The sequence below is a fragment of the Anser brachyrhynchus genome, assembly GCF_964034855.1.
Source record: "Anser brachyrhynchus genome assembly, chromosome: 2".
Taxonomy (NCBI): domain Eukaryota; kingdom Metazoa; phylum Chordata; class Aves; order Anseriformes; family Anatidae; genus Anser; species Anser brachyrhynchus.
This window is the reverse complement of record NC_137695.1, coordinates 154,616,336-154,630,752: the sequence shown is the minus strand read 5'-3', so window position 1 is coordinate 154,630,752 and position 14,417 is coordinate 154,616,336. Positions and strand designations below refer to the sequence as shown.

The 14,417-nt window shown below is 37.1% G+C and overlaps 1 protein-coding gene across 4 annotated transcripts in view; it reads right to left on the bottom strand.

Annotated features, from left to right (window-relative positions):
• Positions 1-14,417, bottom strand: part of KHDRBS3 (KH RNA binding domain containing, signal transduction associated 3) — a 96,206-nt gene that overhangs the window by 48,238 nt on the left and 33,551 nt on the right. For all 4 annotated transcript variants that reach the window (XR_013946779.1, XM_080580821.1, XM_080580822.1 and 1 more), the window contains exons 3-5: positions 11,115-11,231; positions 7,644-7,790; positions 1,144-1,283 (exon numbers count right to left, since the gene is read on the bottom strand). Coding sequence is in view for 3 of the 4 variants with exons in the window: in XM_080580821.1 (XP_080436947.1) it covers positions 1,144-1,283; positions 7,644-7,790; positions 11,115-11,231 (404 nt within the window). In the remaining variant the exon portion in view is untranslated. The remainder of the gene's footprint in view (positions 1-1,143; positions 1,284-7,643; positions 7,791-11,114; positions 11,232-14,417) is intronic.

The following is a 14,417-nucleotide window of genomic DNA, read 5'->3' as shown; positions in this document are numbered from 1 at the left end:
GATAAGGGTGCAAGACCAGAGTAAACAACCATATTCTGTATCACAAAAATACTAGCTTAAGGACACATGAGAAACAAAACCATGGAACAGAACTGCAAGTGTCTGTACTAAGCCCCGACAACATCTGTAGTAAGTAAACCTGTTACAGGCATCTACACAAAAATTGAAAACAAGATATTTAACTGAAGTCTAACATGCTTAATCTGAGCTAAAACACTTCAAAACATTATTTTGGGATTTTAAAAGCTGCAATGTTAGTTTCAGGCTTGCATTAATAAAGAAACATAGCTACAGCTGAAGGAGAACAGTTTACCAGAGAAAACTGTTACACTTAGCTGCTGCAGTCACAATCTTTCTGTACTGTAACAAACTGTTATGCACTTTATTTAGTTTTGTTTTCACACTTCAGCACTCAAAGGACCTGAAGCTGTCATCTCAGTACTTCAATGAAGATAGGGGATGCTAGAGTAAAAATAAAAGATCTCCTGTGTCAAGAAAAATAAGGCAAAAGCAGCAGTAAACTTGTCTATTCTTGAACCAAACAAAAGCCACTTTTTTAATGAAAAATGTTCCACTGAGATAAGCTGAAATCTGAAGTCTACCTCCAAAACATTTCTACATTTCTATAACACTTTTTATCACAACCCTGAAAGCCCACTATAACAGTAAAAAATGGAATGTGTATGTTATTATGTATTATTGTATTATATATTATTCTAGAGAAATCACTATGAAATTCCTACGTAAAGGCAGGACAGTTTTTAGCAGTTTTTCCAAAAGCTGTGAACTCCACAGGGTCAAGAAGTAGCCTCTACATGTACCTAAAGAGCAGATGAAAGTTAGTAGTCAAGCAAGTGCTCACAGTAAGCCTGAACATCTTTTATGATGCATAGTGTTTCTTAAAACCTAACTTCCAACTTTCATAAGACAAATTTCAGTCCATTGTTAATTCTTAATTCGGTCTAAACTGATTAGACTGGCTTTGAAGAATCAAGGTTTCCCTTTTTTTCTTATTTTGGGATCTTTATTTCACATTTCCTACTACTGTACTTTGAGGTTTTTATTATTATTTGTTAACATTTGAAAGAATAAGCTTAAAATATACACATTCAAACAAGAGACCACTGCAACTGAGATATTTACCTGGACAAAGCAGGAACTGGTACTCCTCTTGCACGAATAGATGGTTTTCCACGAACTACTGGAACTTCTGCATTTTCTGAACCACCATTCAAATATGTTAATTCTTGAAGCTGTGCCTGTCTGATTTCATCATTGTAGTCCTATAACAGAGGGGGGGACAGAGGTAGAGAAAACAAGTTGTTCAATCACTGTACAACGTTAGAATCAGCAAATGCTACTCCTAAAAAGGCTTCCTCATAAGTGAAAGAAGTAAAACATCCCATTGAACAGTTTAATAAACAGAAGAATGTTACAGGCATATTATTCAGTCAAAGTTTTCTAAAAGAATCCTATGTATTGATTGCAATTTTTGTTCAGGTCAGGTTTTTCTTTCCCACTGATTACCTCCAGATACCTTTACCACTGAAAATGACGAAGTTAAAGTGATGTAGATGATAGTGTAGATGATAGGAGAAAAAAATCAAGGTCCCATATTCTGAGCTGAGATCTAGTCTTGAGTTGTTTCAGATGGATAGCTCATTAAAAGCAGAAAAAATCTACTGCCTTGCAGTGCAAAGTAGTACAGAAGAATGTACTGTTGAGAACAGCCCTCATGAACAAGGAATAAATTATACACCTACACTTAAATTCAGGAGTTAAGGAGAAAATAAACACGAAATCCGTTCACTTCAAATGTGCACTCTTATCTCAAAAAAAAGAGTTCCAAAATCTTCAATTCTATAATATGCAAGAATGAGCAAGCTGAAGACATATGATTTGTTTCTTATTCTGTAATAATCTTTGCTCAAGGTCTACAGAAAAGAAAGCTGAAGTAATTTACATGGAATTAATATGGTACTTCTCAAATACACAAGAGCCTTTTCAAGGGACCTTGAGCCAACCTCCAAAACTGGCACATCACAGGAATAAATACCACAATGAACTCGGTTCATTTTATTTTCCTGTCACTTCCCCCCCACACTTAGAATGAGCCAAAATGAGCCAAAGAATGAATCTGTCAATCTGTCAAGGTGAATCGAAGAATGCTTTGAGATCTGTATGTACACCCTAAGTATCAAAATACTGATAGATCCTCTAATAAGAATGAAGCAATGCTTCTGATAAAAACGCTCTCACCTTCTGCAAGTCCACCCATTTCAAGGAATGGAGGGTTGTCTAAGTACTACCTACTTTACAATTTACTTTACAATTTTTTTTATGAAAAAAGATCTTTACCTCTTATCAGAGATCTGATTTTTATTACATTTATGCACTATGAAAGTACCAAAAAAACATGTGGTAGCCTTGCACCAGACAACTCATTCCAAAACACTGCATTGGAAGATTAATACTTCTGGACAATTAAACCTTCTATGAATTCAAAGATCTCAATTATCCATGAAACATTCTGCTTCCCCTAGACTTCCACAAACAGAAATACCAAAGTTTTCCTTTAGATGCCATTTATGAAAATACCTACTAAGTTAAAAAAAACTGGGGCACTATACAAGCATTTTGCCTTTTTTTTTTTTAAACAGGCCCTGAAACTCACAACTGCTTGAGATCATTCTCTAACATCAGCAACCAAGCAACAAAGAGGAAGAAGTCTAGAAGACTGAATCAATTACGGTGTTCCAAACTGCATATCTGAAGCTTTTTGAGAAACAGATTCCATTTTAAAATAGAGCTTGGACCCAGCACAGTCACACCACCAGAAGGAGTAGACTAGAAAGAGGCAATAAGCACAGTTCTGACCAGCTACTGAATAGAAACACTATCTTTGTACTTTGTTTTTGGACCAGAGCTGGCAACAAATTAAAAAAATCTATGTAAGGTACAGAGTAAAGAATTTTGATCTTGAAATAAAATGTTAATGAACTGTTAAAACTGCACCAGAAACACAATATTCAGCTCCCAAAGTTCTGACATAGCATACATCACAGATGACCTTAATGACTTCTGAGGAGGCTGTCTTGCGGAGAATTAGGCTCCTAGAAATATATCTTCTATCATACCTTCTATCATTATTTGATATTAATTTATTTTCTTAAAGACATGTTTAGTGGCGACCTAAGCATGTTGGGTCATTTTCCTTCCTGGTGCTTTCTCCTTTTCCTGAAACATACTACTAGATATAAAAGCAGCATTAGTTACAGACAAGGACTCCATCTTTTAAAGGCACAGATCAGAAGAGAGGGTCCTTATCACAAATCCTTATCACAAATGCCAGAAACAGCAGTAAGATACAAATTGATGGGCCTGTACAAGGAAATAATACAAGTAGCCATGATAAGCAACAGTGTTAATCCATTAGACTAAAATGGATTCTTTAATTAAAGCTAACAGATGTTCAATTTATGAATACCCTGCTGGAAAACATTGTCTCCTCAATTTGGAAGCGCAATCATCCCTTTTCTACACTTAGATGGATATGGAAGCCTCTCAGACTGCACTCCTCCCCTTTAGAGTTTAGGCAGAGGCAATGGTCAAATGCATTTCAGTCAAATGCTGATGGTGAACCTGAAGCAAGCAAAGGTTCTCTCATTTTACAGAACATTATCCCTCTTGTCTTCCTTGACGGCCTTCTCTGAACATGGAGGATGACCCCAGGTGCAGAACTTGGCACTTTCTGTTAAAGTCCATGAGATTCTTGACTACCCACCTCTCAAGACTGCCCAAGTCCCTCTGGATGGCAGCACAGCCCTCTGGTGAATCAGCCACTACTCCCACTGCACACAGGATTGGGTGTGGGGAAGAGGGAAGGCAGCAGGACAAGGTTAAGGGGGAAATACCCAGCTTTTTGTCCATCTGACAGAATGAATTCTGGGATGGATTAATGCCAAGCACAACATCCACCAATCTAGCAGTCAAACAGGCAGAGAGTCTCTTGCCAGAGTCTGGCAAGAATAAACAGACTGTCTAATCTAAAGGAGAAGAGAATATAACAAAAGGCAGGTAAGAATCAAGGCAACTTGATAAGCACAGCCAAAAAAATTGTCACAAGCTTTTATGTCTTGCTTTCAGTTATACACTGCTGCAGCTGCTGACCTTCAAGTAAAGGTGAGTAAGGGTGCTTGTTTGTGGATCCAGAAAGATTAGAGAAGCCTGTAGCATTTTTGCTTTACTCAGCTACAAGGATATTTTGTATTTTACACTCCAGCATCAAATGCTATTGTATACTCAGCCTGATTTAGAAACTGATTTTAGAAACTTCCACAATGTTCATGAATCAAGATCAGCATCTAGTGTTAGAAGGCATAGTTAGCTTGTACTGTGAAGAACACAAATTAAGGTCAGGTACTGAGAGCAGGACTTCTTGCTTCAAAGAAAATTGATAGTTTGCTAAGAAAGCCACAGCAGATCTTCCAGGAAATAAAATCAAATTGCATTTGGCTGCACTTAACCCAATATTGTTTCTAGAGAATACAAAGCCAGTCCTTATTCCTTCATGGAGTTACTGCTGCAAGGAAGGGGCAGAAGAGATTACAGCATTTAGAACCATTGTGATAAGATTACATTTGAAAAGCCGAAGGGAAATTAAGACAGTGTTGACTTGATCTCATATTTCAGAGGAGATTATGCAGTTCAGCTCAGTACAATAAAGGCAGCAATCAAAAAAGTGAGTAGGAAAAGTGTCTAACCAATAAATGGAATTGCTCATTATCAGACTAATTCTGCTGGCTTAATTGCAGTACAGTAATGACTAGATTTTGATAAGCATATTTATTACAACATTAGGTGAACTAAGCTCAATGAAGAAATAATATTGTGTGGGAACCAGACATTCACTAGAAATCCAGATGTAAGTAAAACGCATTTCTTGTCAAATTGTGTGCATTTTATCTAAAAACAGATGTTTGCTCACTAGACTAGACAATGCAACTCGCTTATCTCATCCTGAAAAGATATTTAAGTCTTCACACAATCATGAATCATGTAAATACAGTAAACATGACAGTCCAGCATTCCTACAAGTTCTGCTGGGTGTCCCTACATAATCAGTTCAGATGTAGGAACAGTGGTATGTTTATTTAGCTCTCATATACATCAAAAAGAAAAGCTAGTTCGAACTTGTTGACAAAGTTATGATGTAATGCTTGATTTAGAATTAAAAGATAAATCACATTCACAGAATGGTTGAGGTTGGAAGGGAACTCTGGAGGTCATCTGGTCCACCTCCCCTGCTCAAGCACAGACACCTGACACCTAGAGCAGGTTGTCCAGGACAATATCCAGATGGCTTTTGACCATCTCCAAGACAGACTCCACAACCTCTGAGCAATTTATTTCAGTGCTCCATCAGACATACAGTATAGTAAGTTCTTCCTGATGTTCAGACAGATCCTCATGTTTATGCCCATGGACTCTTGTTCTGAACTTTGAACACCACTGAAAAGAGCCTGGCTGTCCTCTTTGTACCTTCCCTCCAGGTATTTATGGACATTGATAAGATCCCCCCGATCCTCTTCTTCTGGAAACTCAGTACATTCCTTTGGACTTGAACTGTCTTAATGCACATATTTTATACTATATTTAGCATCAGGATATAGTCCTAAATGAAACTCCTGGTTATCACTGCTTGCCATGCATTAGTTCATGTTATGGAGTATCTAGCACTTCATCTAGCTATAGGCTGGAAATTTTATACAGAAGGATACTGTGAGAAACAGCATCAAAACCTTTATTGAAATTTAAAATGATCACATCAGCTGGCTTCCCTCATCCAACCAGGCAGGTAATCTTGTCATAAAAGGAAATTCCCTTCATGAACATGTTCACTGTGACCAGCATCCTCATTGTCTTTCAGGTGTTTCTCAGTAACTCCCACAATAATCTTCTCCATAATTTTACCAGGCACTGAGACAAGGCTGCCAGGCCAGTAATTACCAGGGTATTATTTCTTGCCCTTCTTGAAAGTGTGGCCAACATTTGCCTGCTTCTAGTTGACTGGGAACTCTCCCAGTTCACAGAATCATAAAGGTTGGAAAAGACCTCCAAGATCATCTGGTCCAACCATCACCGTACTACCAATGTCACCCACTAAACAATGTCCCTAAGAACCACATCCAACCTTTTCTTTAACAGCCCCAGGGACAGTGACTCCACCACCTCCCTGGGCAACCTGTTCCAGTGCCCAACCACTCTGAGAAGAAATGTCTCCAACCTAAACCTCCTCTGACACACACAACTTGAGACCCTTCCCTCTAGTCCTATCACTAGGTGTCTGTGAGAAGAGGCCGACCCCCAGCTCCCCACAGCTTCCTTTCGTTGTAGAGAGCAATAAAGTCTCCCGATCCTCTTCTCCAGACTAAACAGCCCCAGTTCCCTCAGCCACTCATAAGTTCTGTATTGCCAAGAATGTTGAAAAATTTAGAGAGGTCTCATGACACCAGCCAGCTCTTTGAGTACACTGGGATGAATTGGGCTCCACAAACTTACATGCATCCAACAAATCCCACGCAAGTTCAGAGTTGACTGGGTGTTTGCTCCCATGGTCATGTTCCTCCAACTCAGGGCATGTTTTCATAAGAAACTAGTTTTCATTCAGGAAGAAGCAAGTCAAAACAGCCAAGGAGCACACAGTCAACTTGAGTCACTTGGGGACTTCCAGTTTCATGGATCTAGACTAGTGCAATATAAAAACCCCAAAATATATATACTAGTGATGTCAGGTCATCAGCACCAACTGCTTCACCCTAGAATAGAAACTGCAGCTGTACTCCTAGAAGGCTGTAGCAGCCATACAGCAACACACACCAACTGGTTCTTACACACCTATACCAACTTACTCAACATCTGTGCAACTGTCACTCAGAGGTATACACCTTAGCAAAGTTCCCTCACTGAAGTCTCCCACATTTCCGGATCTGATACTAATCAAGAACACCACTTGTATAACATTATCAGCACCTTATAAAAAGAAACCAAGATCACTATACCTTGAGCATGCTTTGCTTTCTGCTTTTGTTCATTTGATAACCAATAAATACAACATTTACTGTGGAACTAATACAGTTAGGACCTCTGCACACAGTTAACACTACCTCCAGTGCCCAAGCTTTATTTTGTAAAGATTTCCATATTTTACACATTTTAATAATTTGAGCTTAAATATTTTGCACATGACCAGCTAACAAGAATAACATAGCTCTTATCATGACATGAGAGTTCACCTCGACAGTTACACATTCATATAGTAGTTGCCTTATCAAAAGGAAAGTACTTATACACACTCTTTTGAAGGTTTTTCAAGGTAAAGAGAATGAAGCAACATGACCTGACCAATATTATACAGTAAGTTGATTTTAGAGACTAAAGAACAGTCTGGAGAAACAGTTTTAACTTGTGACCTTCCTATAGAAAAATATCACAGTATACATGAATTAAAAATGATTTTTCTTGGGAGTATCAAAATATTAGGATAAGGACTTTAATGAACAATAAGATCAAATACTATGAATTGATTGTTCTGCAAAACTGTTACTTGGACCAAAGTCTAACAGAGGAACAGAAATACTAACAGGGATGAGAAACTTCTTGATTTCTTCCAATGCATGTCCCATTCTGGCATATGCTTCTGCTGGTGGAGCAAAAACTTCAATTAAAACATGCAGGTCATCATTTAGGTGGAAGTATTTTGCCTCTCCACTTTTTCTCAATTCTTCCTCCTAGGAGAACAGAAAAGAGTTGGAGTTGTTTTCTCACCTTCTCATTTTAAACATAATACAAGCGTCAAAATTCCTTTGGAGACATGCACTTACTGTTTGCTCATGTTTAGATGTCAACTAAAAATACAAAATTTTATGTTTTCCTGACATATTTCAAACAATCACATTTGCTAAAACATCAGAATATTAGTTTACTTAACACTGTGCCTAGTAATCAACAGAATAGGCCTCAGCACTTTCTATCATACAGAAATGGCAATACAAGGGAGAAAACTTTTCTACGTGAAACTGGTGAACATGGGGGAAGACACTACAAAGAAACAAGAAGAAATTGGAAGTTTCTTAAAAGGTCTTTAGAAACAAGTTTGTTCCAATATTCCACAAGAGCAAGGTTTTTTTTGCCAATATTTCCATCTTCATTTCACAGCAGTCCTCAAATATTTCTCATTTTCTCACTGAGATAATGTGATGGGTGCAAGACAAATAAACAAAAAGCTTGGCCAGCAAGTCAAGGGATGTGATTCTCCCCCCCCTTTACTCCATTCCCATGAGACCCCACCTGGAGTACTTTATCCAACTCTGGGGCCCCCAGCATATGACAGACATGGACATGTTAGAGCAGGTCCAGAGGAGGGCCATAAAGATGATCACAGGGCTGTAATATCTCTCCTATGAAGACAGGAGAGGGTTGGGGTTGTTTAGCCTAGAGAAGAAAATGCTTTGGGGAGTACTCATTGCAGCCTTTCAGTATTTAAAGATTGAAAGAGACTATTAGGGCCTGAATTGATAGGACAATGAGTAATATTTTAAACTACAACAGGGTAGGAGTTAGAATAGACACAAGAAAAATATTTGACTCAGAGGGTGGTGAGGCACTGGCACAGGCTGCCTAGAGAAGCTGTGGATGCCCCATCCCAGGAGGTGCTCAAGGCCAGGCTGGAGGGGGCTTTGGGCAACCTGGGCTGGTGGGAAGTATCCCTGCCCATCGCAGAGGATTGGAATTGTATGATCTTTAAGGTCCTCTCCAACCCAAACCATCTTCTCTAGACTACTGCTTTGAGCATTACTGTACCTGAGCACAGCAATAATGAAATTGCTTGTTTTGACACCTGGATTACCGAACAGAAAAAGCAGTATAGTCTGTTTACCTACTGTTCTCATATAGGAACAAATAGAGTTTCTCTTCATATTCAAAGTATTATATCAAACAGACAAGAGTGATGTACTTCATTATTTGTCAAAAACCAAACTGAAGTTTCAACTAGATTTTCTAAGGAATGCATAAAGTGGTCACATCTAAGAACTTGCCAGCCTTTCTGACCAGTAACTTGACACCAAATTCAATTCTGGGCTTCTCTTCAGTGTAGACTGCTACTCCTTCTCATACAGAGGGAACTACATGGTTATGATTCTCTCATTTGCTTATTCTTTGGACAAGTTTTAATATAGCAGTTCCAAAGTACTAACCCAGAATGTATTAAGATCAAGGCAAACAAAATTAAATCTGTTAGCAAAAGATGGTTGAAACAATTAGCACAGATAATCCAAGCAAGGCTAGAAAAAAGTCTTAAGGTCTCTTGTCCTATTAAGTTTTACATATGGAGCCTCAAGCTGGCTGAGCAGTGCCTCCAAAGAACTACAGATGAATGCAACCTATTTTAGGTTATTAGCAACAGGATACCTTTGTGGCACCAGTACTTTCTTGCACACATTCCACAGATTTGAGTACTGGAAGTAGCAATTAGTTGTAATTAATGGTCTGCTTAAGTTCTAAATGATGCTCTCATGCATTTTAAGAACTACTCCAAATAAAGATATACAATCTATTCTACCCTTATTATTCTAGTGTCTACGCCCTATATCATCCCTTGCAAAAACCCTATCAGACTCACAATTGTATCAACCTTACTCAAATATTAATTGCATTAAAATTCTCTGCAAACAGTTCTCCAACCTGTAACAAATTTATAGCCACTTAATTTAAAAAAGTTTAGTTCAGCACATTTGGCTATCATCTCACCTAGGGAAAAGTCAAATAAAGATATGAACAATTATTTCATTACCAAAAGAAACATGAAAAGTTCAAATGATTCACATAGAAACCTTTAAGACTCCTCCAGGGTTGTGGGTTTCAAGTTAGGATATGAACTTTTCAACCTAAGCTTTTGGTTTTAATGTGGAAAAACCTTTCTACTGCAGAGCTATTAGAAAAACTCAGGGGGTGGAGGGCTTTCTATTCCATGACATGCATTTTGATATAAAAGCATGTATGGTAACAGAAGAATGTCAGTTCAACACATTCCACAAGAACTGAGAAGTCCACCATATGTCATTTAAAAAAGTATTTAGAGCCTGACTATTTGTAAAGATGTTTTAGTAGGAAATTCTGAGTTTACATTTAAGTTTACCTTTTTTCTTTTCTTCTCTAGTCAAACCAGTATATAGTCTTCAAGTTACTAGCAACATAGGTTTTTTTCACTACTAACATGTGCTCTAAAATTAGTTGCATTTTCTATATTATAGATGAAAAACTAACAGCTCCCATTCCAAATAAACCCTTTTTTCATATTTTCAAGCCTTTACTATAGGAGAATACATTTTTATAAAATTTTTATAGTTGTATTAAATGAAAGCTATTAATGTTTTCAAGAAGGAATTAAGATTAGTTCTTAATTTAGTTGCACAGAAAAATCAAGTCTTTTATGGACTCTAATCAAATTTGACAAATACACTATAAGTCATAACATTTACTTTGCTTATGGAGAGATGTACTAAAAATTATACGTCAATTAAAGGAAATTCCTTCCAATGAAAGCCGCAAATTGCCATTTGCTTAAGCTGCATAAATCATCCTCAGTCAGGGTTGTGATTTTTTTTCACTTGTATTTAATCTCCTTTCATCAGCTGTTTTCCTCTTTGTCTATAAAGCTAAGTGTTATTAAATGTCAAGTTTAAATGTTACAAGCTATTTTCTGTGAAAATCTTTGACTATCTGTAAGTCACTTTCTTTCAAAGGTGAAAACACTTGGGCATTATTCATTATAAGTGGTATAAGACTGATCTAGGACAGACCACAGTTATTTCCCAGGGGACTCTAGTTTGGGGACCAAAAGTACAGCTTATGATAGCCTCAAAATACTGGTCATGAGAATAGACTCCTCACAGGAAACAGACACCATCTGAATCTAATGAGTACAAGCATAACCTATGTTTATTTGCTCTCAGACTTTGCTACGCAGTTTGCTTACTTCTACAAGAACATTTGGAAAAAGTTTAAAGATTCAGGAACCTTAACCACTTTCCAATAACATATTCAGATCTTACCTTCGTTTTGTCCCTCATAGAACCTTTCCCCAAAATAGACATTTTAGTTAGTGTTTCTTCCTGCAAGCGCTTTAGAGAATTGCCACGTGGACCCAAAAGCTTTCCCACAAAGTTGAACTGTAAGAAAACAGACATTAAGACCATTGGATTTCTAAGCACAGAAACAAGCAAAATGGAGTACACTTTGATAGAACAACTTTTTCATTTTAGGTGCAATTATTAAATTATGACAGTTGAGTACAAATGTATTGGACAAGTTAATAGCATGTTAGTGACTCTACCAGATGCCAACAGAAACCTAGAAGTATCTGAACTCAAAGAACTTTGAAACAGCATAAAAAAGTGTCACATTCAATGCTGAACAGATGTGCTCAGTCAAACTGTGATTCAGTTTTTCAACAGTTGTTATCAGGTACATAACCATAAAAACAAAACTGGCAGCTATTTCTCACAGATGCTGTAGCAACCAACCACAGCTTTGAAGACAAAATCTGAATTGCCTTATGCTGCCTTTAAGATTTATGAAGTAATACAGCAACCCATACAATATACCCTACACTAAAATACAGAAACAGGGAATTAAAACCAGAAAACAAATCTTTTCCCAAACCAAAATTAACATTAAGACCTTCTCACTTGTTTCTCAACCCCTATTATCACTGAAGTTTACAAAACCCATCTGGGGTTCATAACCACAGCATTACTGTTAAGGTAACTAGGGAGAAAGTTACTACTAACTAGAGTAACTAGAAAGTGGTGTGCAACAGAAATACAGGAAGAGTATTACTTGAGGAAATTCTAAACACATCCATTTATGGAAAACATCAAAATTCAGGCCACCACAAATCACGATGCTCCTTCAGCCCTGAAGGTGCTCCAGAGGGAAAATAAGCTAAAGAACACAAATATAAAACCCTACCCATGACAGGAAAAATAACAAGAAGTAATGTTCCTGTTGTCATTTAAAGAAAAAAATGAGCTCAAAAGGAGCCCATAGGCACAAGAAATCTCCACAAAGCATGTTCCCAGTCACATACTGGGAGAAGAGCTGTGTGAATTCAATAGTCCAATTTTGTATATCATTGTACTACCTTTTGGAAGGTATACAAAATCTGAAGGATAGTTAGAAAAAACATGAAGATTCATTTAAAGTATACAGGCTTCTATATAAGTTTGGGGGGGAAAAATCAAAAAGCACCAATAAACATAAGCCACACATTGGAATTTTTATGAAATATTATCACTTTAAAATTAATAATTGATTCCATTCAGAATAAGATTATGAAGTAAAATACTGCTCAGGTATACTTACTACCCCCAATAAGACTTCATAAAACCATGATATTCAAACTGTTGTAATCTAAAGTGACCCAGTCATCGTGAAAAAGACAGTTTTAGCAATCAGTAACATGCAGCGAGGCTACAGAGAAAATACATTTAAACTATTTGTTTTTCTGACCTCGTTTATGCAACAGTTGACTCTTCCTCTAGTACTCCATCATTAGAGGGCCACGATGAGCTCATTTGATCTCGCTATTACTCTAGATGAATTTTTATAACACTTGACAATGGGGAAGTAGAAGCTCTAACCAACTCCTTTGTTGCTACAATGGAAGTGCTGATGGAAAAAAGCCCAGCTGCAGTCCTCCTACAAAGGAAGTCTACAGCTCCAGTTCACCCCCTTCAACCTGAGACAAAGAAGCTCAAGCATTAAAAAAGCCTATTAAAAATGAAAATGTAATTCTCCTCCCTTTAGAACCTGTAAGCTTGATTCCTGAGTTAGAAACAGAATACAGTTGAATGAATGGCCATGAATGACTAGTCCACACCAGCTATTGAATTTAAGGCCTTTCATTAACTAGTATTTTCTGAAGCTGTCAGTTCAAATTTCAATAAATCCTCAGGTGATACCTTTAACTCCATTTTATTAGATATGTTACATTACTTTTGTCCTTACAGGTCTTAACACGCTATCAAAGATAGTGTTATAAATTGGTTGCCGAAAATGGGGGAAGTTTCCATTGCTGACAGTATTCAGGACTCAGGTGTCATCTAATTTACAGTCAGGAGGTCATCAGAAGGCTGGACCACATGTTTTTCAGAGGTCCTTTACTACAGACATGACTTATGATTACAAAGGTGTAACTGCAATGGAAGAATTTAAACTAGTTCAAATAATTTGTAACAAATACTGAACTTCCAGAAGTCAACATAACACCTTGTCAAATACTTTCTATAAAGGATCATTGCTTATGAATAGGGACTATGGCTAAACTTAAATGGAAACCTTCATGTAATGGAATATTGTCAGCTTTTTACTATTTCAGGTTACTTATGTTTGCATTAAAATAGCCTTGTAAATTAGGAAAACAAGTACTATACACATTTCTAAATGAGGTTTTCCACTTAGAGTAGAGCATGCTGAAATTATTTCTCAGTGTTGAATACCTGCGGTCTGATATAGACTTTTTAAATGTATTTTACTAAGTTAAATATTGAAATGGAATTTCACTCAGAAAATTGATCACAATCTAGCAGTAGGCAAGCATGTATTTTAACTACACAGTGTATAGGGCTGATCACATCATTGAAACAAACTACTTGACCATTAAAAAATAAACAGCTTACAGATGGAAGAGCACACTTGCAACAACAAAAATGGGTTCTGTTTTTGCATGTCATTTTCAGAGAAAGCAACTAGGTGGCTTTGGAGCTCAGAGAAGAGTTGTTGTGATCCAGAGCAGATTTGTTTACTCAACTGTTTAAAACCAAATAGTTTTGTTCTGTTTAAAACCAAGTACTGTGTAAATATATATAAAGCTTGACCCACAAAACTAATACCAAATGTTTTTGCATTTTTCTGCAAATACAAGAAAACATCTAGTGCTGATGCTAGATATGGTAGCTATTCAAGTAGCTGCACAGTTGACATGTTCTAGACAACACATTTAATGAACATGAAAATGTATTATCTGTATCCTGAGATCCACTGAACTATTCTTTCCTGTGCACCCATGCTACAAATACTAGATTTGACAACTCTGAAGCATGAGGAATCTGCACTGCAAGTCTGAAATTTTGCTGATTTGAAGGTACAGTACATCTAGATATAGCTTAAAATGATGACTGTGACTAGAGGTTACTAGAAATGGCTTACTACATACTTCCAAAGACTTTGTTCGCACATAAGTTAAAAATCAACTGATATTTCAGATTCTGTAAATAAAATCCATCTGATATTGAATGAAGCTTTTCAGCAGAGAAAATTTACTTTGAACAGATACTGGATGTTGTTTGAACTAC